Source organism: Vanellus vanellus, assembly GCF_965231255.1.
Source record: "Vanellus vanellus genome assembly, chromosome: 8".
NCBI lineage: Eukaryota > Metazoa > Chordata > Aves > Charadriiformes > Charadriidae > Vanellus > Vanellus vanellus.
Window position 1 is genome coordinate 6,169,214 of NC_138913.1, and position 26,416 is coordinate 6,195,629.

General features: G+C 41.1%; 1 protein-coding gene across 2 annotated transcripts; it reads left to right on the forward strand.

Annotated features, from left to right (window-relative positions):
• Window positions 1–3,126: 3,126 nt before the first annotated feature.
• SEC62 (SEC62 homolog, preprotein translocation factor) lies at window positions 3,127–23,204 on the forward strand. Of its 2 annotated transcripts, none has more exons than XM_082487113.1 (8): window positions 3,127–3,201; window positions 11,357–11,465; window positions 11,859–11,964; window positions 14,608–14,818; window positions 16,803–16,895; window positions 19,422–19,482; window positions 20,401–20,520; window positions 21,099–23,204. In XM_082487113.1, the coding sequence occupies exons 1-8, from the start codon at window positions 3,166–3,168 to the stop codon at window positions 21,563–21,565; spliced, it is 1,203 nt and encodes a 400-aa protein (XP_082343239.1). In that variant the 5' UTR covers window positions 3,127–3,165; the 3' UTR covers window positions 21,566–23,204. The 2 variants fall into 2 exon arrangements, with proteins under 2 accessions (XP_082343239.1, XP_082343240.1); XM_082487114.1 differs by lacking the exon at window positions 3,127–3,201 and adding an exon at window positions 3,900–4,040.
• The last annotated feature ends 3,212 nt before the right edge of the window (window positions 23,205–26,416 follow it).

The following is a 26,416-nucleotide window of genomic DNA, read 5'->3' on the forward strand; positions in this document are numbered from 1 at the left end:
AGATGATCTAAGAAATGGCTCCTAGCATATTGCTGGGGAATTTGTCTATCCTCCTTGGATCCCTCTATGGCACCTCTTCCCTTCCTGCCTGCCTTCTTGCCAGTCAACATAATAGTTGAGGTAATTGTGATGTGTTTTCTCCGCTGTCTTCCTCAAATCCAGAAGCATTAAGCGTGGGTCCAGTGGAAGCTTCTTACAAATGAACGGTTTGTTCAGCAGAACAGACACTTGCTCGGACTTTTAGTGTCACTTCAATTCCTGTATTGCAGAAGGCAGTGACACTCTAGAGATAACTTGTGACATGCTTACCAGTAATTCAATTATCAATGTGTAGCCTTGCACTTCTGCAACGTATTAACTATGCCATAGTGGTAAGACCACACGATCTTATGGATCCAGGATAACAGACACTGAGCCCAAAACAATGAGATTACCAATAGCACAAATGCTGATAAATTACCAGGAATAAGTGAATATAAGGGTATAAGAAAATATGTACCAGAGAGTAGAACACTACCTAACTTGATGTCATCCCTCAGAGGCCAAGAGAGGATACCTAAAGCAGAGTACAAGAACAAAGCAAACACCTCAGAATACTCCCTGTATCTCCAGGGACCTATCACACAGACAACCCGAGGTGATTTTTATATTTAATAGCTCATGATGCATTTTTGTTTCATGAATGTATCCAGCTGGTTTTAGAACTAAGTTTCCAGCATCCATATCGCCGTATTAGATCACACAGCTGCGGTAAAGAGGAGGAGAGAAAAGAGGCTAATGAAATGCCGTCAGTTTGGCTTCGGTTGAAAAAGGAAACCACTCCACTTGCATGCAATATCCTTCACAACAGTAATTTAAGTGGTCATGATTCTGAAACCCTACTCTAATCAACATGGCAGTTGGCCCTTAAGGGGCTGTAACTTTACTGCATGGTTCTTAAATACTTCTTTTTGCAGCCTGCCCTAGAGCTGACATAGACACTAACCTTAAATGCAACCAATTTGAACCTTCACTTCCACTCCCTGGCATTCTTGAGATCCTGCCACTTGCTTCTATCCTGTACTCCCACCATACCGACGACTGCAAATAAGCTTGTCTTATGCAAGATTCAGTCTTGGTAGGCTCTGTGCTCCATAGTGGTAGGAAGTTCACCATCCAGTGCCTCACACTGGGGGACACATTCCCTGGCACACTTTCCATCCCTCCATCCTTTCCATAGATCTGCTTGAAGTGATCAGTTTGCTCCCTGTGCTGCACACCAATCTGCTGCTGCATGCCCAGCTGTCTTGGGAAGAGCTCCTGCAAATTAGTGAAAAGTTCTGTGGAAGAAAAAAGAAAATAGAGATTAACCAGAAATCCAAGGTGCTTTTTTGGCAGCAAACAGCTTGATGTGCTGCAGATAATATATCACACCAAAAAAAAAACCATCAACAAAATGAAGAGCTAAGCATTAAAGGTAGGTTTATTCCGAGACACAGAAGGCATGTGGGAAGTATGGTCTTAAAAGAGCCTCAAAGTAGAGGTATGAGGGATGATGGTCTGGAATGAGGCCCATCACGAGGCGATTGTGCTCTTCAGGAGGAGGGCAGCAAGCAGACAGGAGTGTGGTTCCAAACAGCCTTTCTCATAGAGCAGGGAGGATTTTCCCAGCTCAGTTCAGCTTGTGCTTGCACAGGGATGGCAGAGAGGCTCTGAGCTGTACCATACTAAAACCCTTCCTGCAGGCATTGTGTATTATTAGCAAGCCATAAGTTACAGATGGCTAAAACTACTTCCGCAAGAAAGCCTCCAGTTCAGATGTGCTTTTATGTTACTCTAAGTTAAGCACACAAAATAACTTTTAAAATTATTGCCAAGCTAAAAACATATTTTTTTAAATAAATGCAGTTTGCCTACTTTTACCATGGCTTTTATTGTAACCATAAAAACTTTAATTCCCTATACCTACAATTTTATCTTTTGAATTACACTTTTATAGTTCACTTACTCTGCTGTCAGTCAGCTTATTTTGTAACTTGTATAGATTTTCTGCCCAGCAACAGCAAGAAGAAAACATTCAAAAGAAAAAGACAGACATCATACCAGAAAAAAAAAAAAAAACACAAAAACTGGCATGGTGAGTCAGGGCCAAATATTCTGCTGGAAACAATTTTAGGTTTTTAATTACCCAGTTTTCAATCCGAGAGGTTCCAAAATCGTAGGAACAGGAAGGAGCAACAAGATTTGAAAGGACTGGACAAGACGATACAGCGCTTCACATACTTTTCCATCCCAAAGTGCCAGGGTGCGGTTTGGAAACATGGAGCCAGGATAAACCATTATACGCTTTGCTAATTGAAGTGACCTCATAGCGAAGGCATGTGGGACAACCTCCGACAAAAGACCATTCTACTCTATATGGGTTGCTTTCTGAATCTAATTCTGTAGGTGTAGGAGAAGGTCCTAACAATCAGAGCGCATTTAATTAGGTAACAACTAACAACGGCCTGTTACATTGAGCGTCTTTAAGGCCTAGCATCCAATTTAGGAGTATGAAAACTAAGTATATAGATTTTTTTTTACGGCCAAAGAGCTGGAGCACCTTTATTCCAGCGGGATGGGTTAGCTCTTCAGATACCGAGTGAGCCCTCTGAGCGCCGACAGCTTTGTCCAGCCTGCAGATGAAGGAGGCCAGGCTGCGGCTGTCACGCTGCCTCTGGCCCCGGGTAGGCCCTGACGCGCAGCCCCGGCTGCCCGCGAGGGAACGGGGCGGCGAGAGGCCTCAGTACCGATTTGGGAGTTGGACTTTAGACGCTGGGGCCTGAGCACGGCGGGGCGACGCCCGGGCACAGCAGCAGCAGGAGAGGCTGCATCTCCCCGGCGGGGAGTTTCTCATTAACCAGACTGCTGCAGTGGGGCCCGACAGCGGCCCAGCCCGGCGGGCGGGCGGCGATGCCTCTGAACCGGGGCGGCCCAACCGTTGTTCCCTCAGAGCCCGCCACCCCCCGGCGAGAAGGTTGAGGCGAGGCGACGGACCGCCTCGGCGGCGGGCTGAGGCGGGCGCTGTGAGGGGCTGAGGGAGGCGCGGCCTTCCCGCCCCTCCGCCGGCTCCCGCCACCTCTCGCGAGGCCCCCGCCCTCCCCCCTCGGCCCGGCCCACGTCACCGGCGGAGCAGACGGGGACAACATGGCGGAGCGGCGGAGGCACAGGAAGCGGATCCAGGTAGCCGAGCTTCCCCCTCCCTGCCTGGCCCGCGCCCCCTCCTTAGGCGGCAGCTCCCCTTCCCCGTTCTCAAGGCTGCCTGGCTTCTCCGGGCGGCCCGGCCGCCCCTCAGAGGGGTTTCTCCCCTCTCCGGTTCTGCGGCCTCCCCGCCCCGACGCCGAGCCGTTGCGAGGAGGCGGCGGGCGGTGCTGTGCGCCCGGCGGGAGCCGGCGGTGAGGGAAGCGCCCTCGTCTCGGCGGCCGCCGGGGCAGCAGGAGCCCCGCAAAGGCCGGGAGCGCCGCACCGGAGCTCGGTAAAAGCCCGGGTTGGCACCGGGCGGGGGACGACGACAGGTTTTCCTCAGAATTTTCTAGCAAATACTGAGGTAAAACCGGCGCCCGCTGCGCGGCGGCGGAGGAGCACAGGTAGGAGCGTTCCAGGGTGTCTCTGGCTCCGCCGTCCCCGGACCTCCCCCTCCCTCACCCCGGCACCGGTTGCCGCCCGGCCGCGGCGGGGGCTGAGGGGAGCCCGGCCCGGCCTCCCGGTGTGCGAGGGCCCGGCCATGGGGTCCCCTCGGGGTCTGCGCCCTCAAAAACACGTCGTCTTTCTCGGTGGCCGGAGAGCGAGATTTCCAGCTGTCAGCCTATTTTTAATCGCCGTGTTAGTAGGATCTCGCCCGTTACCAGTGTCGAACAATAGCGTAATGTGGTATAACACCACTCAAAACACCCAGGCGAGCAGCCACCGTCGCCAGGAGCTGACACCCAGCGTGTCTGTTCCAGTGATTCGTAAGGAGAAGGCATGGGACAGATGGTATAAGCATCTTAAAAACAGACGTGCCCCAGCCAGGAAATGATGTGGTAAGGAAAGGAAATTTGTTTTTAGAAAACATAAACAAACAACCGCGTCTAAAAATAGACCTAATCAGCTTTCAGATCATGTTAAAATGTAGTGATAATTACGTGGTGTCACTTAAAGGCAAAGCGAAGACTGCTTAGGTATTTTCACTTACTTGGAAGTCTTGGACTTCTTAATACATAACTTTAACAGTGAGTTTTACAGTTTTTAATGCATGTTTTGGGCATAGTTACAGCATCAGTTACTACGATGCCTGTTACTGTTATGTATCATTAACCCTAAGCCTAAATAGTGTTTGTTTGGGTTTTATTGCTCTGCTGTAAGAGAGATAATATTCACGAGAGAAATCATAGAGCCATTCAACAACGTACACTGCGTATGTCGTCTTTGTGCTTTCCTTTCTCTTCCTTTCCCTTCCCAGCCCGCTTTCCCTTCCCCTAAGAAGATGATGTGTCTGTATTTGTCATGGTTCATTTTTTTCCCTTTAATTAAAATTACTGGGGGGGGGGGGGGATGCAAAGAGTAATTAATCAGAATCTTGTTAAGCAAGCCTTATCAATCACAGGCATTCAATGAATTATTGTAAAACACTACAGAATTATTTCATAATCGTTATAGACAATCCCCTACCAAGGATGACAATAGCTCAATAAAGCATCCATGAAAACCAAATTAAATGTAATTTAATGTTTTGTATAATACCCAAGGCTGTGGTCTTGCAGGCACTTAAGCACATGCTTAATTTACAGCCTGTTAGCAGTAAAAGTATTTCCTGGATTGTTAGTAATTAAATCGATGTCTGGGTGTTAACACTTAAGGTTTAAGATTGTGGCCTAAATTTGTGATATAATTATGCAGATAAATGTGTATTGCATCTTAGTCGCTTCCCAGTGTATGTCAACAACAATGGGGAGACAAGACAGTGAACAAAGAATACTGCTGGATGCCCGGAGGGTGTTCTTAATTGGTCAGTGAATAAAACAGCATGTATTTTTCTTGGTAGTTCGTTTTGGGTTTTTTTTTTTTTAAGCTTTTTGAACTTTATTGGCATAGTTACAGTATGATTATTGTGTTTCAGGATAAGGCTGCGGGTGTCATCTTTTAAATTGAAGTGAAGGATGTTTATTTGTAGGTGTTCAAGTGCTTTAAAAGCGTGTACTTATTTTAGGGTGGTGTCTCTTAATAAAAAGACTGTTTATCGTGCTGTGTGCAAGTCTGACATTGGAATACCCTATTGTCGTTAAGTAAAGCTGAATTTCTTGACAAGAGTAAGGCTCTTAAGAAGAGACAGTGTGTTTAACTGTGGAAGAGGCTAGTGTAATAGAGTTCAATTGCAAATACTGTGTGTACAAAACCTGGGTTCTGAATAATATTTATAGGATTTATGTCAAGATTGGAATCACGGTAGTTAGGTCAGCTAGCTACGCATGAGATGAGACATGAAAAAAGTCTCTATAAAATAGTTCAAAGTTCTGTCAAGCCTACTTTCTGTGTTTTTCATCAGAAGTGGTAGCAGGAAGGATGTGTTTTATGTAATGTGTTTTCCTAAAAAGACACGTTGCCCAACCTGTATTACATAGCTTAGACTCTTCCTCAGGCAACACACTTAAAGGTGTGGAAGTTGCAGAAATCTTAACTTCAAAATTTTTAATAAAAACATTTTAGAGGTAGAGTTTTGAAAATGTAATTCCTGGCAGTAATTTAACTGTAATTAACATGGAGATTACTTCAGACATGCAGTAGTGAAAAGAGACTGGTCTGTAGGGTGCAGGTTGCTTGAGCCAGTGGGGCCCCCACGATTCAAGTTTCTGAAATCAAGAAATGCTTGCTGTATATCAAGAACTTATTAAAAGAAAAACAACATATGTTGTCTAATGGCTAATTTAATATTTTTTCTGTAGACAGATACATCTGAAAAGATGGAATATGTCTTTGAATGCCTGTTACTCCAGCAACCTGATCAAAGCTATTTCATTTCTTGGAAAAAAAAAAAAAAAAAAAAAAAAAAAAAAAACCAACCCTCAGTTCCATACGTATCCTGAAATACTCACTTAAGCACAAAATATTCAGAGTTGGTTACTTTGACAAGCGTTCAGCTGGGTAACACGTGGCACTTGGTTGGCAGGTCTGCAATTTGACTGTTAAGTAGGCATTAAGTTTTAATTACATTGGCCAGATTCCATTGTGCACAGTTTTATTCTGCCCATGTGAAGTTTTGTTTATCTTTGTGTTGTGATTAATAGCACTTGCACAGCACCTTAGTGCTGTGGCCTCTACTCTGGAAATGTTAATGAATAGAAATACTGCTCTTAGGAATAGAGAAGATGGTTCTTAAAATGTCTTCAAATGTCTCACTGCAAATTGATGGCTGAGGTGGCATCAATGCTGTGTACATGCCATTAATGACATGTACTTTCCATGTTGACTTCTTTCCTCTTGAATCACTGTTTTCAAGCTTTGAGATTCTCTTGATGAAGGACATCTACTAATCAGTATTAGCTGTTGTACCCTACAGTTCTGTCATGTCTTGATTTGGGCTCTGCTGGAAGGAAAATGTGCAACAGCTGCATTGCTGCTTCCTGTGCTACAGCTTTTTTGTGACTGAGTATGGAAAGGATCTTCAGAAATGACAATGCAATGGTTTTTTCAGTAACACAGATTTTAATCCAGCTTGCCTGTTTGTCTTCATTTTCTCACAATTTCTAGTAAAGCTGAATGGGATAATAACAAAGGAGAACGGTTAAATAACTTCTTCGAAAGTGAGTGGTATCGGGTGATAGAGGAGGAAGAAACAAAGATTGGAGAGGGGGGGGAATTGCAGAAGAATAGGAATTAGAAGTAGCAGCCCCACTTGTCAGTAAAACAAGAATCACTCTTTGAAAATCTGGGTTATGCTTTTGGAGGTGGGAAGGGAAAAAGTCGAAACAACTGGCCTAGAGTTAGAAGAGGACTGAAGCTGGCGTGTTTTGGCTTCAAAGTATTGTGCATTGCTCCTTTAGCGTGTGTTTTAGAACTCAGTATGTGTACAGCTTTTGCTCAAAAAAATTAGTGACGGCTGAAAAGACAGAAGGAAGAAAACAAATACTTTATGGAATATGCATGGGACAGAAAAATATGTGTTAATCTTTTTCTGTAAAGAAAAGTTAATGTCTTGTGGCTAGCGCACAGCCACGGTAATCCAGAAGAACTGGTTTCTCTGCATGGCTCTACCACAGTTTCTTTTAAGAGACCTCGGGCAATCCATGTACTGGTCATCAGTGCAAGAGTCGGGCAATTTTATGTTTATTAGTCACTGAAGAAAATACGGATGGAGTCCTAAGAGCAAGTCCTAAGACCCTAACATGTTTGTTCCCCCCCCCTCCCCAGTCCCACCCAGTGATCTACAGAATCATGCTAATTTGTGTGCTTTTTCTCTGTCCTACTGCACCTTGATTTGTTTTAGGCGAAGTATAAATGTTTCCGCAGGATGGATGAGGAGTACCTGCTCCCCTGCCGCAGAACATTTTCTAGTCGAAGGTCCTGAGTGTCAACAGGGAAAGGAAAAAGATAATCTTGTGATTCAGCCCAAGGTTTGATGTGCTCACACCATCCTCAGAGAAGATAATGCAGTAGTAGTGTCATCATAATGTGAGGAGGGGTGTGAGAAATGGAGCATGGGTTGACATAGTGTCATTTTTGATGTAGCCTCTCAGCCCGAAGAACAGGCTGCACGTGACAAATGTGGTTAAATTTCTTGTTTTCCTTATCTGAAAACTGTACAAACTATTGGGCTTCAGAAGTCTTCTGTGGGGGACAGTGTTCTGAAAATCTAAGTTCTCGGAAGTAAGAGCAAAGAAATAAACTAGATATTCATTTCATTGAAATCAAAGAATTTTTTTAGGTTGTGCCTGTCTTCTCATAACTGTGATGCAAAAAGGAAAAAAAAATATGTGTGAAATGTCAAACCACAAATATGGTCTGGCCTTTTGACATCCATTGAAGGGTTCCAGGAGTAAGAGAACCTGAATAAGTTGTACTTGGGTAGAGATGAGAGGGAGAAGGAAGCTCATGGACACGCTAATTTTATTAGCTCAGTTCAGATATTGTTATTTTTAATGTATGCGGGCCTCTTTTTCTGCTGCAATCCCAGTTAGAGGTTTAATATTAATGGGAGCTACGTCAGTGTATTTAAGGAAATTCAGAATGCGCTATGCTGTACTTCTGTGTGGGAGATAATGGTAAAAAGTGAATTTGATGAGGGTTTTCATTTCATTTCAGTGGTCTGGAAGGTCACTGGGTTTGAAAATCTCAACATCGTTTTTAGGTTCATATAGGACAATTTTAATAGGAATGCTTGAGACTTAGTCTTAAAAATCTTAATATTTTAGTGCATTTACTAGTAAGTAGGAAGACCAGGCACTGCTTTTCCTGTCTTGTTGTACATGGAGTTCTGTCTAGATAAATAAGAGATTGGGTTGGATTTTAATTTTAATGTAATTCTTCCAGAGTTTGTAAATTATCAGGAATCTAAATTTTACATGCTGTCTAGTGACAACATTCATTTTTTTTGATATATAAAATTAAAGTAGATGCAAGGGTCTAAAGCAAAATCTAGAATAGAAGTGTTTGGAAGCTTGACGCTATCCTACTTTTTCATAATTGAAAACAGTTTAATCATAGAATATTAACTAAGAAGGCATTTTACAACATTCCAGAAGTATATTGCCTGAAATGTTTCTTGAATCTATCTGCCTATCCTACAAAAGCAAACTTTAAATATCAGTAAGTTTTCATATGTTTTTTAAGGCTGTCATCTGTTTCAAAGCTTTATCATTTATTGAGAACTACCTCTTGATTCATTTGTATAATCCTTTTCTAAATGTATAAGGAGGCTTAAAATGCCTGTTGGTGGACTATTTTTACAACTGAACATAAACTGCATCATAAAAAAGTTGTCCTAAGATACTGAAATTTTCAGTGATTTTGTTGATTTCATTTTTATCATGAAATTTAATATTATTTTCTGTCTATCATCTGGTTTAATATTTTAACAGAAGATTGGCTCTGCAGCTAAAGGGATGAAAATAAGATTAAAAACGTGGATTAAATTGCAGGAAAAACTTTCTCAGAACGAGCTTGGGTAAACTGTGGCAGTCTCTCTCACAGGGAAGCTTTTTTTTTTGTTTGGGATGTTATGAAACTGTCCCATAGAAAAGGGCAAAGCAATAGATAGTAAGGAGCAATAAAAAAAAAAAAAAACAAAATCTCCTGATGCCAGCCAGTGCCTGTATAGCTCATCACATGACCTAGCAGAATCATAAATATTTTAGGAAGGAAAAAAAAAATCCTAGCAGAGGAATTAACATTGATGCAAATATCTCTAGCTTCTCTGACTGTTTTGCAGTCTGTGCTGTGAAGAACAACATTTGCCCTGTGAGTTGTTCTGAGTTTAATTTGATGGTAGGAAATACTAGAACAGCATTATTTTGAAACTCCACTCACTCTCCATGGTAGCTTAGCGCATGTGCCATACGGTAACGATGGTACACTTTCACTTGTTTTGTTGTTATTAAACCAAATCTGGTTTGGTACCAAATTTGGTAGTATCATCAGTGATTTACAATTACTGGTACAACTGTACCATATAAGCGGATGTCAAATCACAGTATATAATTATGTGCATACATGCACTGCCAGTTAGTGAATAGTTTTCCATGGGTTATCTGATGTTTTATGCAGATTTTTAAAATTGGGGGTGAAAAAAAAAAAGGATTGAACATGGAGAAAGAGTTAATTTAATCTGCATGAGGACTGTTAGGATCATCTGGCTTAATTTAGGCACATGTTTTTAAAAATGTGTAACTGGTGAGTATGAGAGCATCTTTCTGCATACGTATAAAAAATTTAGGCTTTAAAAAATGTCAGTAATCTCCGTACTAACAAAATAGAGTGGTTTTGGTAATTTGGATATCTTATGCTGTATGATTCTCTCTAAAATTGTCCTCAGACAGGAAAAGCAACAATCCCATCTGGAAGGATAATTCATTAACCAGTTGATTTTGAAAGTTAGCTGTGCAAACTGTTGAAAATTAACAACTCTCACCATCTAAAGTTTTTATTCTGCTGTACCAACATCTATTTGACCTTGCATTTCCACTTAACGTGCATCTTGTGATATTACGATTATACATCTTAAAAGCAGTACTGGGGATTGTAAATGCTTATTGACCTTTAAAAACATTATGTCTTTAAATAGAATCTTTGAATTCTATGTATTCCTGTAAATCACCAATCTGTTTTGTGGCTTCTATAATCTATTTCTTTGGCCAGCATGAGAAGAATAGGTACAGAAGACAGCCAGTCTGAAAAGATGTCCTAGTGTTTCTCTGTTATTGATCTGCAAGTAGCGAGGGGATTTTGAGAATTACTCATTACTGATTAAAAGAACTCTTACAGAAAGAAATTTTGAGGAAGTTTGCATGAGTCAGTGTAATATGTCAAATGGTTGTTTCAGATATGTTTTTGTGAATCAGGAACATTAGAAAGGTCTTCCTTTCCTGCTTACAAATATTAGGTCTTATTTTTAAATAATTGAAAATGCCCATCTCCATCATTCTGTCTTATAAATCTTTGAATTCTGCTACCTCTCTGCAAGTTGGTAAATGTACAGAATTTATGAATGTGTGCAGGCTAAGGGCTCCCTTTTCCTAAAACGACTGTTTTGACCTTCATGTACTTCATTCTGCTGTACTTCACACTGATGTTCCTAGGCTCTAGGATGGAAGGATCTCCTCAATGGTACTCTGAAGTTTAAGTCATTTTGTAGTCATGCAGCAGTGCTGACGTTTTCTGACAACTTCTTTTCAACATGGTTTTCTCTTCTTTCACATGAAATTCAAGCTGCTTTGTATTGTGTCAGTACGCCTGCTTTGCTGTTGTTTTGTACATACTTATTCCTCAGTCTGTTGTTTTTCTTTGCTCTCAGCTTCACAACTGTTTTCATCCAGGCTTGTGTGCCTTAAGCAGCTTTCCGTGTGCCTGGTGCTTTCCTCTTAGTTCCTCATTTAGCTTGCTCTTTTTTACAGAGCTGTTAAGTAAGTTCATAGTTGTTACCTTCAAATCACCTATAACTTTAGAATTCCTGCTTTTTTTGCTTTATGTAGACAGAAGGTTCTTGGGAAAAATGACTTGACCTATTTTCACATCTTTTATATTTTATTTGTTATTTATATATTGCCATAAAATAATGAAGACTTTGCAATATCTGGTTTTTGACCCCAAACGGATTATTTTCCTATGTGTTTAAATCTGTATTAATTTTGCACTTTTACTATTGTAGGAGGTCGGTGAGCCATTCAAAGAGGAGAAGGCTGTTGCTAAATACTTACGTTTCAACTGTCCAACAAAATCCACCAACATGATGGGCCACCGAGTTGATTATTTTATTGGTAAGGTTGCTTATAACCAGAGAATGAAACTCTCTTCTAACATTGCACTTGGGGGGAGGGGGGGGCTGCTTTGTTTTTATTGTTGCTGCTTTATCTAATAAGTACTGGTCTTACAGTTTGTTTTGAAAACTTATCTAGGCATTAGATAGCCATAAAATTAATCTTATCAGCCCGAAGTAAACACAATAAACTTTTTGCTCTGTGATTTAAAGGCTTATAGTTGTCAAGAGTGCTGTATTTCAGAATAGTGGCTAGTCTTACTTTAAAGATTGAGAGGATGTGGAACATCACCAGAACTGACTGACTAATTGGTGTGGTTCAAGGAATGTAGACTGCATGTTAAAATGAATGTCATTAGTTTTAATGCATTTTTAATTCTATTTTTTCCTCTAGCCTCAAAAGCTGTGGACTGCCTCCTGGATTCTAAATGGGCAAAGGCAAAGAAAGGAGAAGAGGCTTTATTTACAACCCGAGAGTCTGTAGTTGATTATTGCAACAGGTATGACCTAGCCTAACTCATCAATTTTATTAATGAGTATAGTTGTCAAGATGTCTTAGTTATTTAGGAACCAGTTTCACTTAGGCTTCATGCATTCTAAAACATTTGCAGTTGTATGTAAAAATAATGATTGTATTTTTATTCCTGTGTTTGTGGGTGTCATACCAGAAATGGAAACAATGTCATTTCATCGTCTTAAAGCTCAAAACTCTCTCATGCTTTCATTGTGCTGCTTGGGGCAGCAAGATAATGAAATGAATTTCCTGAATTTCATAGTTACTTCAAGTTAGTAGGATCAGAGCCCTCAAATCTCTCCTTCCCATTGCTGTAGTCTGCTGTTATGGCAGAAGCTGCACTTGGAGGTTTAATTTATGCCTCTCAAATGGTATGTCTCTGCTGCTTAGGGTACTCTTAGTGCTTTGTTTAGATGAATGGCATGTTCTGACTGTACCTCATTTGGGGCAGATGCATAGAGTTAAGGGGACTGTCCACACTTGGAGAGTTCTGTGAAAGCTACTTAGAAATGAAAAAATATAGCTAATGTTTGGTCTTTTTTTCTGGCCTCTTTTAGATAGCCACCCAGTAAGGTGAGATTCTTCCCCCAGTTCCAGGGCTGAGGCAGGGCTGATTCTGTTTGAGCTTTAATCCTTTTGCTGATTTCTTCAAGAAAGTTTAGTAAAAAGCATTATTTTAATGCAAGCAGAAAAATTAGTTTTGCCTTCCAGAGTCTTTGGAGTGAGGTAGCAGTCTGTGTGTGTTCTGTTACTAATGCATCAGATGAGATGACGGTTGATGAAGTCCTTCAGCTCCAGCAGTGTAATGAATGCCTGTGTAGGGTGCAAAGAAAATCAGTTCAACCCTCTGTTCTCTGCCACTGACTTCTATCACCAGTGTCATTTTGTGCCCTGATGATCCATTTGGCACCACACCATGTCTGCAGTTTGGTTTCTCTTGCTCGCTTCTATATCTCTAATAATGCTAAGGCCACCTTTGGTCACTGAAGCCATTTACAGAGTTTTAAATATTAGCACTGTCTGCTTACTTTGCCTTTTGGAAGCGATGGTGGAATACCTTAATACAAAACTAGTCCCTTCAGTGTAAGAGACTGTTTAGGCTCTTACTCATATTAAAAACAAGTACCTTAACTCTCTTTGTGTGGCTATTCCTTGTTTTACCTGCCCTATCAAACAAAAAACAAGTATCAGATCCTGCTCCTTCATCCCATGACAATTGCATCCATCAGTTACGCATTTAAAACAAGTCACTAACTGAATTCATAACGCTGCTCCAGTACACAAGGTCTCCCGGTATACTTAATATATTGATGTAAGTTCAGTAAGTTTTCTTTTGTGGGGATTTGTCACGAATAATGCTTTGTTCAGCAGATCTCTAGAGGGTTAACAAGTTGGAAATCAGCAGGAAATCTGGACTTCATTAGTCATGTCAAGGTCTGTCCCTCTTCAGGATCTGGCTGTTGGCTGCACTGATACCGTGGCTGCATGCTCTGAGCAGTAGGTCTTGCACAGTCCAGTCTTTTTATATTCCATCAGAGGCAGTTGCATCAGGGGGAGTTTAGATTGGATATTAGGAAAAATTGCTCCTGCAAGTGACAGAGCTCTCTTGCAGGCCAGACCTGTCCTGTGAGCTGCTCAGTACCTGAGCCCCCTAAACTTCCATCTGTGAATAAAAGCAGTTTCTCCCAAACACGTGATTTTCTGTTGCTAGAAACAGTTGTCTGAAGGAAGGATTTTATATACGTGAAACAACGTTGCTTCATAGTCAGCAGGCACATAAGTTTAATTGGTAGAATGACTTCTCTCTCTTTAGCGAGTTTTCCTAATTTAACCATCAGTCCAGCATAGGGATTTGGTCTGCAGCGAGAGATGAAAGAAACCAAGGACAAATCAAATTGATTTGGAGCATAGGACCAGGATTTTTGGTGTGAATGAGTGCTTGGATTTCATATCCCACTGCTTCCTCTCAGTCTGAAGAGCAGTATTCTGTTACTGTTCTTCCTATTCTGAGTTTGGATATGATCCATTCAAGGACGTTACCTGTTGGTGACAACCTTAAGACTACCAAACACTACTTCCTCTTGCCCCACTGGTCATAGGTACACTTGCTATAAGGTGTGTTTTTAGCTGACATGAATGGAATGCTTGCATATGTACCACAGTTCCAACAGGGTGATTTTATTCATTGTGCTGCAGCGCTTACCAAGGAACCTGATAAACCATATGTCCACTTTCTTATTTTTGGTATGAAGTACATTGACACGAACTTGAAAATAAACATTGGATGGAGTTGCATTAATGGGAAGGATAATTAAATTGACCTGGTGGCTTCCTACATCTCATGTGTTCATTTATATCTAGGCAAAATTCTGCCACAGAAAAGTATGGGGTTTACCCAGTTTCGAACAGATGAACCAAAAAAGCAAAGCGAGAGGTGAGAGACAGGATAATTAGGTCTGGTGTATTTAGTTGTAAATAGGGCAGATGATGGTGACCTCTGTCTTTCAGTTGTACTATTGATGATTATATTAGATAGATAATCTAGAGTGGTATCTAATAACATAATTGAGTCTAAACATTGTTGTCACAGCCACACTTAAATGTATCATTTAACTTTTTTCATTTTAAGACTCCTGAAAAAACAGTTTTTTCATCGAGCATTAAAAGTGATGAAAATGAAACCTGACAAGGATACAAAAAAAGAAAAGGAAAAAGGAAAGGCCGAGAGTGGGAAAGAGGAGGAGAAAAAGAGCAAGAAGGAAGGTGGCAAAGATGAAAAAAATAAAAAAGAGAAAGAAAAGGAAAAGAAAAAGGACGGTGAAAAAGAGGAGTGTAAGAAGGTAAGTACTATCTGTACGAGAAGAGACAAACCTGTAACAGAGGCTGCGTTACCTGATTGTTAAGATTATATTGGCTTGAAAAATATGTTTTTTTTCTGAAACGTGACATAACTTTTGCCTGGTTTCATGTCTAAAATATGCTGCACTTTTTTATTTAAAAAAAACCAACCAAACAACTTTGGAGTTGTTCTGATTTTGATCTAGATTAAAAAGGGGCTTCAGTTGGGCTTTTGTGTACCTCGTCATCTTCTAATGTGGACTGAGTTAATCAAAACCTGTTTCTCTTCAGCTGCAGTGGTCAACCATGCTTTGTACAAGCGTAGGTTTGCATGGAGTGACACATGTGGGTGACCTGACATCTCAAAGCAGTGCAGCTGCACATGTGAAACAAAAACAATTTTGCAATGTTTGGTAATAAGAATGTTTGGAATGTAGTATTTGGTACTTGGTGCTTGTAAATAGCTGTGTAATAGCAGGCTGGTTTTCTGTATGACAGCTCCATTACTCAACTGCATAATGCCTAGTTTTCACAGATTTATTTACTTTCTTTAAAGTTCAGACTGTTATTACTGTACAAGTTTTCATGTGCTTGTTCATGTTTTCATTCCTGATTTATTTTATTAGCAGAACAGAATTCCTAAATTAAAATGTTAGGAATCTGCGGGAGAAACTTGATGAAGGAATGTGGTTTTTCTTCCATACACAGTGGTACGAATCGAGTGAGAGTTAGTAGGACAATTAGCGCTCAAAAGTTCTTCCCATTCAGACATTCTGAAGTGAAATGACGGCACATGTAGTGAGAGGTATAGTCTCTCTGTACAAAGATCTAGATTTCAGAAGAAAGCTTCATGGCTAATAAAAGAATTATAAACAAAATCATCCTGCTGACAGTCTAAACACAGAAGCTAGTATAAGATTACCTAACTCTGGAGGTACTTTAAAATGCTGATTATGAAAGTTATGAACTGCTCCAATTCCCTCTCATCTGGAGTGTTACATTATTAAATTTAATGTTAATTTTTAAACTAATAATTAATTATTGAACTGATGTTTCAGTGGATTATATAAACCAGTGGGTAGTAACTCCAGCAACAACATGGGGCAAAAATTAGGAAGTTAATTTCAAGTGAAGAAATAAGCCAAGTGAACGGAGACAGGGAAGAGGAAGCACAAGATCCAAAAAGAGATTGAGGAGGACAGAGAATAAACAGGCAGAAACTGAATCTGAAAGGCTGCCCATGTGGTAAATACGGCATCAAGGTACCAAATAATTCCAATAAAGCTAGCGATTATAGAATCATTATGGTTGGAAGAGACCTTTAAGATCAAGTCCAGCTGTTAACCCAACACTGCCAAGTTACCACTAAACCATGTCCCTCAGCACCACATCTACCTGTCTTTTAAATACCTCCAGGGATGGTGACTCCCACCACTTCCCCAGGCAGCCTGTTCCAGTGCTTGATAACCCTTTCGGTGAAGAAATTTTTTCCTAATATTCAACCTAAACTTCCCCTGGCGTAACTTGAGGCCATTTCCTCTTGTCCTAATGCTTGTTACTTGGGAGAAGAGACTGACCCCCACCTCGCTACAACCTCCTTTCAGGGAGTTGTAGAGAGCAATGAAGTCTCCCCCCAGCCTCCTTTTCTCCAGGCTGAACCATGAAGTGTTGCACCCGGTTCTGGATCTTTGTGCAGACTTTCTGTTAATATCAGCAGAGCTTTGCTGTGCATTTGAAGACATAATGTAATTCTGAAGTCATAGTCTAGTCCTTAGACACATACTAAAAATAAAAGTTCTCTTTCCTTACAGTTTTCCTTTATTTTTGAGGTACCCAGTTGGTAATAAATGAGAACAGGACGAAATAAAACATCTTTACCTAAAAAGTATGAACATGATCTTAAGTTTATGAAAAGTTACCTGACTCAATATATTAAAATAGTGGAAATTAAAACCCTCTTAAATTTTTTTTTGTGTTTGTCCTCAGGATGAGGCCCCTGGAACACCCAAGAAAAAGGAAACTAAGAGGAAATTTAAACTTGAGCCACACGAAGACCAAGTTTTCTTGGATGGAAATGAGGTGAGATTGATAGGTACTTTCTAACTTTTAGTGTCAGTGTACTATTGACAGATAATAGGTTCATTTACTGGATTTCTGCAAGCTCTTTCTTGACACGTTGAAAGAAAAATTAATGGCAATGTGATGGCTGATCTTGAAACATCAGATTTTTAGATACTTGGAAGGAGGTTAGAGGGAGATAAATGTAGGACAGCAACTTAAAAGAATCTAAAAGAAAACTTAATTGCCAGTCATTTACGTGTTAGCGGCCATGAGGTGAAGTGTTTGTCCTCGGGGTGTAGCGGGAGGTCGGAGCAGGCTGCCCAGAGCGGAGGGTTCAAGACTGGGCTGGGGAATGCCCCAAGGAGCCTGGGCCGGCCTCGCAGCTGACCCTGCTGTCAGCAGGAGGGTGGACTGGGGACCCCTGAGGTCCATTCCAACCCATATTATCATGTGGCCATCATTGTGCTGAAATCATTTCTGAACAAACGCAAGCCTTTTAGAACATGATGTTCAATCACAGGAGGGGAAATCAAAACTATCTGCCACCCAGGGGCTGCCTGACTTTGTGATCTGAGCGGATAGGTAACATTTAGGTATTCCTGAATTCTCATCCTGGCTTTACCACTGGAATTGTGGTCTTAAATACTTCTCTGTACTTTGCTTTCCTGGAAGACAAAGAATTTAATTCTTTAACAGCTCTGTAATGTAGAGTCATATTTGTGCTTTTAGGATTTGGGATAAGTGGTAAGTCTTTACTTGAGCAAAATTATACTGTGCTGCGTTGATGCTGTGTGTCACTGAACTGGAATCTCCCCTAAGATTCTTGCATACCTTTGGTTATAAAACATACGTGACAGTGAACACTGTAAATAAATCACTTGTGCGGAAAATGTACCTCCTTTATGTATCTTTTTTACTCAGTCAGCTCTTTTACAACCTACTTTGCTCTGTTTCATCCCACCTTGTACAGAGTCACACCTACCTCTGATCCTCCCTAGTGTCTTTTACATGGAGTAACCAGGATGACATGCGGCATTCAACATGAGGGTGCAGTACTGTTTGCACTATAACAGTATTTATTTCTTGTCTTAACTTCATTTACTTCTTTGTTTATTAATAAGCTGATGTTTTTTAAGAACTGCAACTCCCAAGGGCTTTTTTTAAGTAGTAGCTAATTTAGAGCCAATCTTTGTGTATTTACGTTAGAGCATTTTTCCCTTTTCTTTATTATTTTGCACTTAAATATTAGACATGCTCTTACGGCCCAGTCAACAGTCATGATCTCCAGTTTGTTTGGGCTCACAGAACAGTTGACTCTATGCAGGCGTAGCTCTGCTGCCAGTCAACTTTCACACCCTGTTAGAAGTCGAATATTAAATACTTGTTGTATCACACTGAAAAACTGTGTTACTGCCACTGAGGTGTCCTCCTGATACTTCGTATCAACACGTCTGCCATGAGGGCCTCTGGTTTCCAGTAATCAGCAGGTTTTTGTCACAGTTAATAGCTAAGATTCCAAATATTTAGTTTAGTAAGAAAAAAAAAATCCTATTTTTCTAGTTCAGGAAATCCTGCACTTTACCAAGAAGGTTTTTTTTTGCTGAGCAAATCTGATTCACATGGATCCACAGTTCTCGCACAAATGTTTGGTACTGAGTGTTGCAACTGTAGACATTTAGATAACAGCGTGCGGTGGAACAGAGGGTACAGTTACACTTATCTAAGGCCATCAAATGGGACTTACATTGAATTGAGCATTTCAGCTGGTATCTTTGTTCCATAAGTTCAGTCGTTTGTTTTTTTTTTCTCTTAAGGGAATCTCTTCAAAGCTAGAAGTATTTTTTTGTTCCCACTTGGTGGACCTGAAAAACTTTCTTTACAAAACTTTTTTGGCTTCGTGCTGAACAACATTATTGAATAAAGAAAGATAAAAACAAACCTTGATCAGTGATATATCTGAATCTTTCGTTTCCCCATGGATTTACTGTCTGAGTGTTTTTCCCAGGATTTTACTTCACCTGTAAGTTACTCGGGGCACAACTTCTTTTATGAAGTAATTCTTCAAGACATCCAGTCACAGATTTCCACTGTTTTTTTTTTTAAACGGTATGGAAACTCCTTGCCCATCCTCTCCCCCTCCCAGCTGGAAGCCTCCAGCACAGCCAGCATCCTGCCCAGCTCTGCGGGTGTCCTGCCCCAGCAGCACCGCATCCTTCGGCCTCCTGCCATGAGGCTCAGATTATCATCAGCACACAGTGAAGGCAATGGTGTGGGCATGCAGGCGTGCAGCCCATGGGCTATCTGTCTCCTTTTGCGCCTCTTTCATTGGCAGAAACCTGTCTGAAGTCCTGTTCAAAGCGTAGCCCTGCCTATGGCAAACGGCCCCTGCCCTGCTCCGCTGCCCCAGTGCAGTGCTGACTGCAGGGCCATTTGTTCGGCACCAAGCATGACAGCATGGCAGTGAGTGTTTGGGTGAGGGAATAAGTGAAATCGTTTATCAGAGAGCTTGTTTTCCAAGCATAAACCAGATTATTTCTGTTGTAGGTGTATGTGTGGATCTACGACCCCGTTCACTTTAAAACTTTTGCCATGGGACTTGTACTTGGTAAGTAAGAGTAGATATTAGCGAGCACATGGTAAATGTAGACGTAGTATCAACAGGCCTGTCCCTGGATAGGTTTGTCTTTTTTCTGGACATAGTTTTGCTCTTCTGTTTCAGCATGATTTGACACCAATCATATAATGAATTTTGATCTCAGGGTGGAGGGGCTACACATGTTTAAAACAAACAAAACCAAACCTGAAACGTGCCATAGCCAATGTATGAACTTGCACAAGTTTGCAAGCTGTTCAGTTCTGTTGCTTTAAGCTACCAAGTTTCCCAATAGGCAAATGTGGTTGATATAAAAATGTGAAAGATGTTAAAGGAATTATTTAAAACTATGAATGGTACCTTTCTGACCTTAGAACTTGTATTTGTGTGGGATAAGCCCACTCAGCTAATTTTATTTTTAAATCTAAATTAGTATAGATGTTAACTGATATCGGTGAGCTAAGAGATTGTTGTACTACCAGTCTAACGCCCTTGACCTGTACCTTCCAGCTTCCTTGCCCTGAGAGAACCACCTTTCCTGAGAATCGGGGTCATCCCTTGCGGCCACATTCAGGCCTCTGGCCAGTCCTTGGGGCTACTATGATCTCTGCCCGACTCCCTGCGCCTGTGTCCTGCTGCACTGGTTACAGGCAGCTCCCTGCTCACTCATTTGCGCGTGCAAACCCCTCTCCTCGGAGGTGCTCTCCTTGCTGTGTTGACTGAGCACAGCGATGCAGAGTTGCTGAATGTGGAATGAGTATGAGAACAGGAGCAGGGGGACTAGACAAGGTTTCACTCAAGGCCCAAAATACTGTCAGTAACTCATATTACACTAAGCCAGTACCTTGAATAAATGATAAGCTTACAGCCTTTATGCACGTACCAGGAAAAACTAATTGTGATTCTCATGCTTTTCTCCTTTCTATTTAGTGATTGCTGTAATAGCTGCAACTCTGTTCCCGCTCTGGCCAGCAGAAATGCGTGTTGGTGTTTATTACCTCAGTGTAGGCGCGGGCTGTTTTGTCGCCAGTATTCTTCTTCTTGCCGTTGGTAAGTGTTGGTCATTGTCACTTTATCAGCAGGTGAAGTCTAAAAGGGCGAAGATGCAGCCTGTTTCTTGAAGGTGGTCCGAGATGTGTGACTGTCTCGCTGCCCGGAGGTTGTTGTCAGCGACAGCCAGGCTGATCCCGTGTACAGATTTCCCTCCTGGCCACCGGGTGTCAGAGTTGTGCCACTGAGAGAAAGACAGCGCAGGCTCCTGTCTGTCACCTGTTGGTGTTTCCTGGATAGTGGAGATTTGTTTACAGCCTCTGTTTAAAAATTTTTTAAAAGCAAACCCAAGAATTTTACATAAGAACAGATTCAGTAGTGAGAATGGTGTAACCAGGATTTTAAAGCTTTCTTGGGTTTGTATTTCTTCAGCAGAGGGGATTAAGAGCTAAATCATAGGTATAAGGTTATAGGGGTGTGGGAGACATGGTAAAAACAAACAGTTCCACAATGCTATTGCAGAACGAGAGTCCCTGACTTTGGGTGGGTGTCAGTAGTGGACATCTCTTACAACATAGTTTTACAGTGTGGGTGTTTATAATAAACCCCCAAATTTCCCTTTTTCCTTCTTTATGCAGCTCGCTGCATCCTCTTCCTTATCATCTGGCTCATCACTGGAGGAAGGCATCACTTCTGGTTCCTGCCAAATCTCACAGCAGATGTGGGATTCATTGACTCCTTCAGGCCCCTGTACACACACGAATACAAAGGACCAAAAGCAGACTTAAAGAAAGAGGAGAAATCAGAATCCAAAAAGCCGCAAAAATACGACAGTGAGGAGAAATCAGATAGTGAGAAGAAGGAAGATGATGATGGGAAAACGGAAGCAACGAGGAACTCGGGAACAGACGGCTCAGGAGGAGAGCGACATTCAGACACTGACAGTGACAGGCGTGAAGACGACAGGTCCCAGCACAGTAGTGGAAATGGAAACGACTTTGAAATGATCACAAAAGAGGAACTGGAACAGCAAACAGATGAAGGGGATTGTGAAGAGGAAGAGGAGGAAGATACCGAAAGTAGGCCTTCACATGAAAAATCATAACTCACTGTGGGTTTGGGACTCAGTATGTGCAAATGGTTGGATTTTCTTTGTTGGCTGATCACCAAAACATAGACCATACAGTAGCATCTTTGTTTGCTGAAATATACGTGTTACCAAACAGTTTTATATCTAGTTCCTTCATTTTTTTTTTTAACCATTAACTTGATTATGTGGTACTATGTTAATCATTAATATCCATTGACAGAAGTTTTATCAATCTGACAAGTTTTCTATTGATTGATAGATTGCCCAGATCGTCCTCAAACATACTGAAAAACATAATTTTCTGGTACTTGCATAACTGGTCAATTAGTTTAGCTTCTCAAACTTGCTTTTGTAAAACACGTAAAAGTTGAATGACCAAATCTCAGATTATTCCTAGTTATACTCATTTGATAGCTAGTTAGGTAAAGCCCTTCTTAGCCCACAGCTTTCTTGATATTTTTCTTGATTTTTATTTTCAAAAGATTGTGAAAACTTTCCTAAGAAAACTAGTTTTAGCAGAAGTATTTTGCTGAAAATATAAAAAGCTGGTAGTGCTGAATGTGGCTGCAGTGTTCTCTGTGTCTCCAGACTGTGTGCCAGCAACTGAGGAAATCCAAACTGGTTTTGTACATTGGTTCAGAGAAAGATGTCATCTCCAGCAGGTGAAGGAGGCAGCACCGTTTGGAAATTATGGCTGTTTTCTTTCTCCTGCTCCATCATAATTAAAAAAAAAATTAAAATGTATTCTGTACATAATTTACAAATAAAGCAAACCATTTACTTTAACTGCTACTTATTATTTAGAGATTTGATCCAGCCTTCAGTTTGTATTATTAAAGCCATTTTGTGGTGTATCTATCAGAGAAATGCAAGTCAAGAGGACCTCACAGAATATTTGTGTATGATTGGTAGCTGTTCCACAAGAGCTTTAGTTTTGTGCCAACATTCCATGTATTTGAGTAAATTGATCTTTATTAAATGAAAGCAAACAACATAGCTGTATGTATGCCTTAATGTTAAAACTTTCTATATTCTGGAACTGGAATACTTTTTAAACTGAAGAGGCAGGAGAGTATCCGTCTCTTCAGAACTGTAGGTAATTCAAAGCTAATCTGAAGTGACCATTAATAATTTGTTGATAAATATCTTGAAGTAGTCTGTGCAGTTTCTCTTGCACGTCCCTTTCTGCTGGATGTTTGGAGGGTGTACTGTCTGTTTTGGTTAACTCAGCATTGCAGAGGTTAAGACTTGGCATCGTTCCTCTGGATGAGTTATAACAGTAACTATAGATTTGATTGTCTCCCGAACCCACTCAGAGAAGATAAGGGTAAGCTCGATGTTTTAGTAACTGACTTAGAGAACTTTTTTCCTTCTAAATTGCTTCCCCTTCCTTCCAGCATTGGCATTTTGGATGAAGATACTAATTTTTCGGATGGCACACATACATACATCATAAGGGTGTGTTGATAAACAATTCATGGATATCGTGTATTTGCTTCTTAGATCTCCTGAATATTTATTCTGTAAGGAAACAGATACATTGGATCACTTTTTTTATTAACATAGCTAAAAATTAAAGGACCCATTATCCTAAACGGGTTGACTCCTGGACACTTGTGTGTTGTCACTGATTAAAATGGCTAATGAAGTCCTGTGGCTGCCTTCAGTACCTTACTGAGATATGCATTGTGTGACGATGAAGGATCTTGGACAACAGCTGCCTCTTCACTCATTTCAGCTGCTGGTTTGAGAGAGGCCAGTTTCCTTTGTGCTTGCATTTCACATCTTCATGTCCAGCATTGAGAACTGAGCTGCATTTCTCTCTCTGTGAGAATCTTCAGCTTATTGGCTCTTTAATTCGTGGTCTGGCTGTCCTGCAGAGCTAGTAGTACAGCTTGCTCGGTAACCCTTCCTACCCTACCAAAAAAAAACAGTTATGAAAATCTTCTCTGTACTGAAGACATCCTCGCAGTTGATGATGTAAGATCCCTGCTGATTCCAATAGCAGTTAAACAAGGGCAGCTGAGCTTCTGCATATGTATCTTCCAGAAGCTGTTTACAAATTAGCACTTAGGAGAGCGCTCCTATATATGGAAGACATGCGTGGCAAGGTGTCTAGCGGTGCGTCACAGCAGGCAGCCGAGCTACTGCCAGTTTTTGGAGAAATTAAAGCGGTAGATTTCAACTGTTTCAAGTACAATTCCTCCTAAAAGTAAAATCTACATCTTAAGGGCACTGCTGAGAAAATAAAGTTGAAATGGTCAAATAATAAATACTTTAGTAATGTTGCTGTGTTTTAAGTGGGTGCGTGAATATGCCAGTGCTACTCACTTGTGGCCTGGGGACAAATGTCTGGCTCTCAAAACTAACTATCAAAAATTTGTACTGTCACCTTAATAGATTTCCAAGCTCACGCACCTGCAGAAATGGAATTACTCTTCAACTCTTTCCCTTGATCTGCAGTGAATAACTCTGAACCTTCTGAAGTAGTGTGAAAGATTTGTTGGAGCTGTTCAGTAGTTAAGCAAAGGACTTCATGACCCATTCCTGTAATCCAGCATTTTCTGCAAATATTCCCAAAATACTTCAGAATTATTTTGGAATGAGGTAATGAGAGCGAGAAGTGATTACAATATGCCAGTAACAGTAAAATTGTGCATGGACTGGCAGTACCCTGCCAAACACTTCCAGTCCAATGAGAGAAAATCACAAAAGTACTCGGCCACGTTTAGTTATTTATCAGGACACTTTTCTATCAGGTATTTCAAAGTTGTTCTTATGGATTTTGAGCAGTCTAGGGTGACCCTATGGGAACAAGTATAAATGTATATATTTACTGGAAAGTTATTCAAATAACTACTCTATTAAAATGTCCTTCCTGCAATAAGATTTTACAGTGATCTTACTGATATTCCTCCCAGTATTTTATGTCCCAAATATAATTTTCTGGGTATTTTTCTTTGCAAGAAAATATGATTATTCCTAACTTCTCTTGGAATTAAATAATTACTGGTAAAACACAAATGAGTATTTAACAAAGATCAGTATTTAACAGAGATGTTACACCCAAGCCTGCTCTGCTCTGGTATGGATACAGTCACTTCAGCTCACTTACGGTGTTCTGGGGTTCTTAAACAAAGGGAGATCTTTCTCTAGCAATTAAGAAATAATTAAAAAGTATTTTTTTACAAACTTGCATGTTTCTCTATCTGTAGAAGTGTTGCAGTACTGGTGGGGATGCTTGTGATGACAAGCAATTTTCAAATAGCGAAGTACGTTTACAGCAGCAGCTGAAGGGGAGCATTTACTTTCACCTGCTATATATCATATAGCAGATTTTCCTGTGTTTCCTTTAAATACATATATTTTATAGGCAATACACATTTTGCTCATTTAGGCCTGTTTCAGTTTCTGTTTGAAATAACACCAAATGGAGTTCACAGAGCATCACACAGCATGAAGAATGGCAGATAAAGAAAAATGGAAAATGTCTCAGTTCCTCAGTCAACTCTTAAATTAAACTTTAACCCGGACCTGCCTTCCTTTTGTTCGATCAGGAGAAAGGCTGACAGAGGCACCTGCCTTATGTAAACATTAAATGTAGAAAATGTAAACATTAAATGTAGAAATGTGGAAAACATACTTGCCTGGCTTAGTCCCTTATTTCCCTTCCTTCAACCACCTGCGTTTTCCTCTGCGGTGCGAAGCTGTCAGAGCCTTGCGGGGCTCTCTCCAGCACCTCTGAGAACAGAATTATTTTCTAGTAGGGTCATAACGACAGCAAAGTCACATTCAAACCTCACAGTTGGCATCAAAAGCACTGGGCAACAGAGAAACATCCTCTTCCAGCTGCAGTTGTTTTGCTGGCAGCAGTTGGAAGTCCCCGTCAGAATCCCTGTGGGCAGATTAAGTTCAAGTGAGCTCAGTTTAGAGAGTAAACCCTTTTCATCCACCTTGCGGCGGTGCCCTTTTCGTCCCGCAGCAGTGGCTGAGCCACTTGCCTCTTGCTGTCCCCATGCCACAATTTATAGACTCCAGCCACAAACCTAAGCTATGTACAAAATAAAACACACCTAAATATCGCCTGGAAAAAAGACCACTGTGGAAAAGTTAAGTATCAGTACCTACTGTTTTCCTTCCTGGAGATGCCACAGTGAGGACAACAGCCCAGCTTCTCCATCACCGAGTGCTCCAGAGCCTAAACAAGCTCTGGGCCTGTCTGTAGATGACACAGCCCAGCTGTTCATAACAGGGTCATGTCCTTCCCCTCTTCCCCGTCCCCAAAAGTTGCCTTATTCTGATCTAGGTGTCCTACGTTGCTATGCACTGCCATTAGCTTGGGGCAAAAGACAGGATTTTCAAGGAACATGACATCCCACCTTTTGCAGAACAGACAGGGGCTCCCCTCCATACGAGACCTGGAGCACACAGCGCATGTGCCCTGCTCTGGGCCAGCCAGGCTGAAGGAGCTTGTAGCTTTGGCTCCAGGCACAACCACGTGTCCTCATGCTGCACCTTCTGCACACAAGCGTAGCTATTCGCTTCCTAGCTGCAGTGAGAAGGGAGGGCTGTATCACTTACTGCTTGGCCGACACTTCATCCAACTACTTCTCATACATTTTTAAAACCAAGCCTAGAAATGTTTGAATCATGCCAGTTTGAACAAAATTCTTTGTTATGCTATTTTTCACCAGAAAGTCTTTAACAACCATTTTTCCAATACCCAAAGCGGCTACGGTTATGATGCAACTTCTCAGTGGTTTCAATGTAAGATCTACCATTGGCTATTTAGCATGGACATTATTGCCAGGGTTGCCTTTTCTTTTAAATTAGGCAACTCTTGTCAGGAACTACAGCCTGTTCTGC

What these genes read in the sequence shown, in the direction of transcription:
- SEC62 (XM_082487113.1), top strand. Translation starts at nt 3,166, where the DNA reads ATGGCGGAGCGGCGGAGGCACAGGAAGCGGATCCAG. An exon ending in GGCACAGGAAGCGGATCCAG is followed by an intron (nt 3,202 to 11,356) that starts GTAGCCGAGCTT and finishes TTACTATTGTAG; the next exon opens with GAGGTCGGTGAGCCATTCAA. An exon ending in TGCCATGGGACTTGTACTTG is followed by an intron (nt 19,483 to 20,400) that starts GTAAGTAAGAGT and finishes CTTTCTATTTAG; the next exon opens with TGATTGCTGTAATAGCTGCA.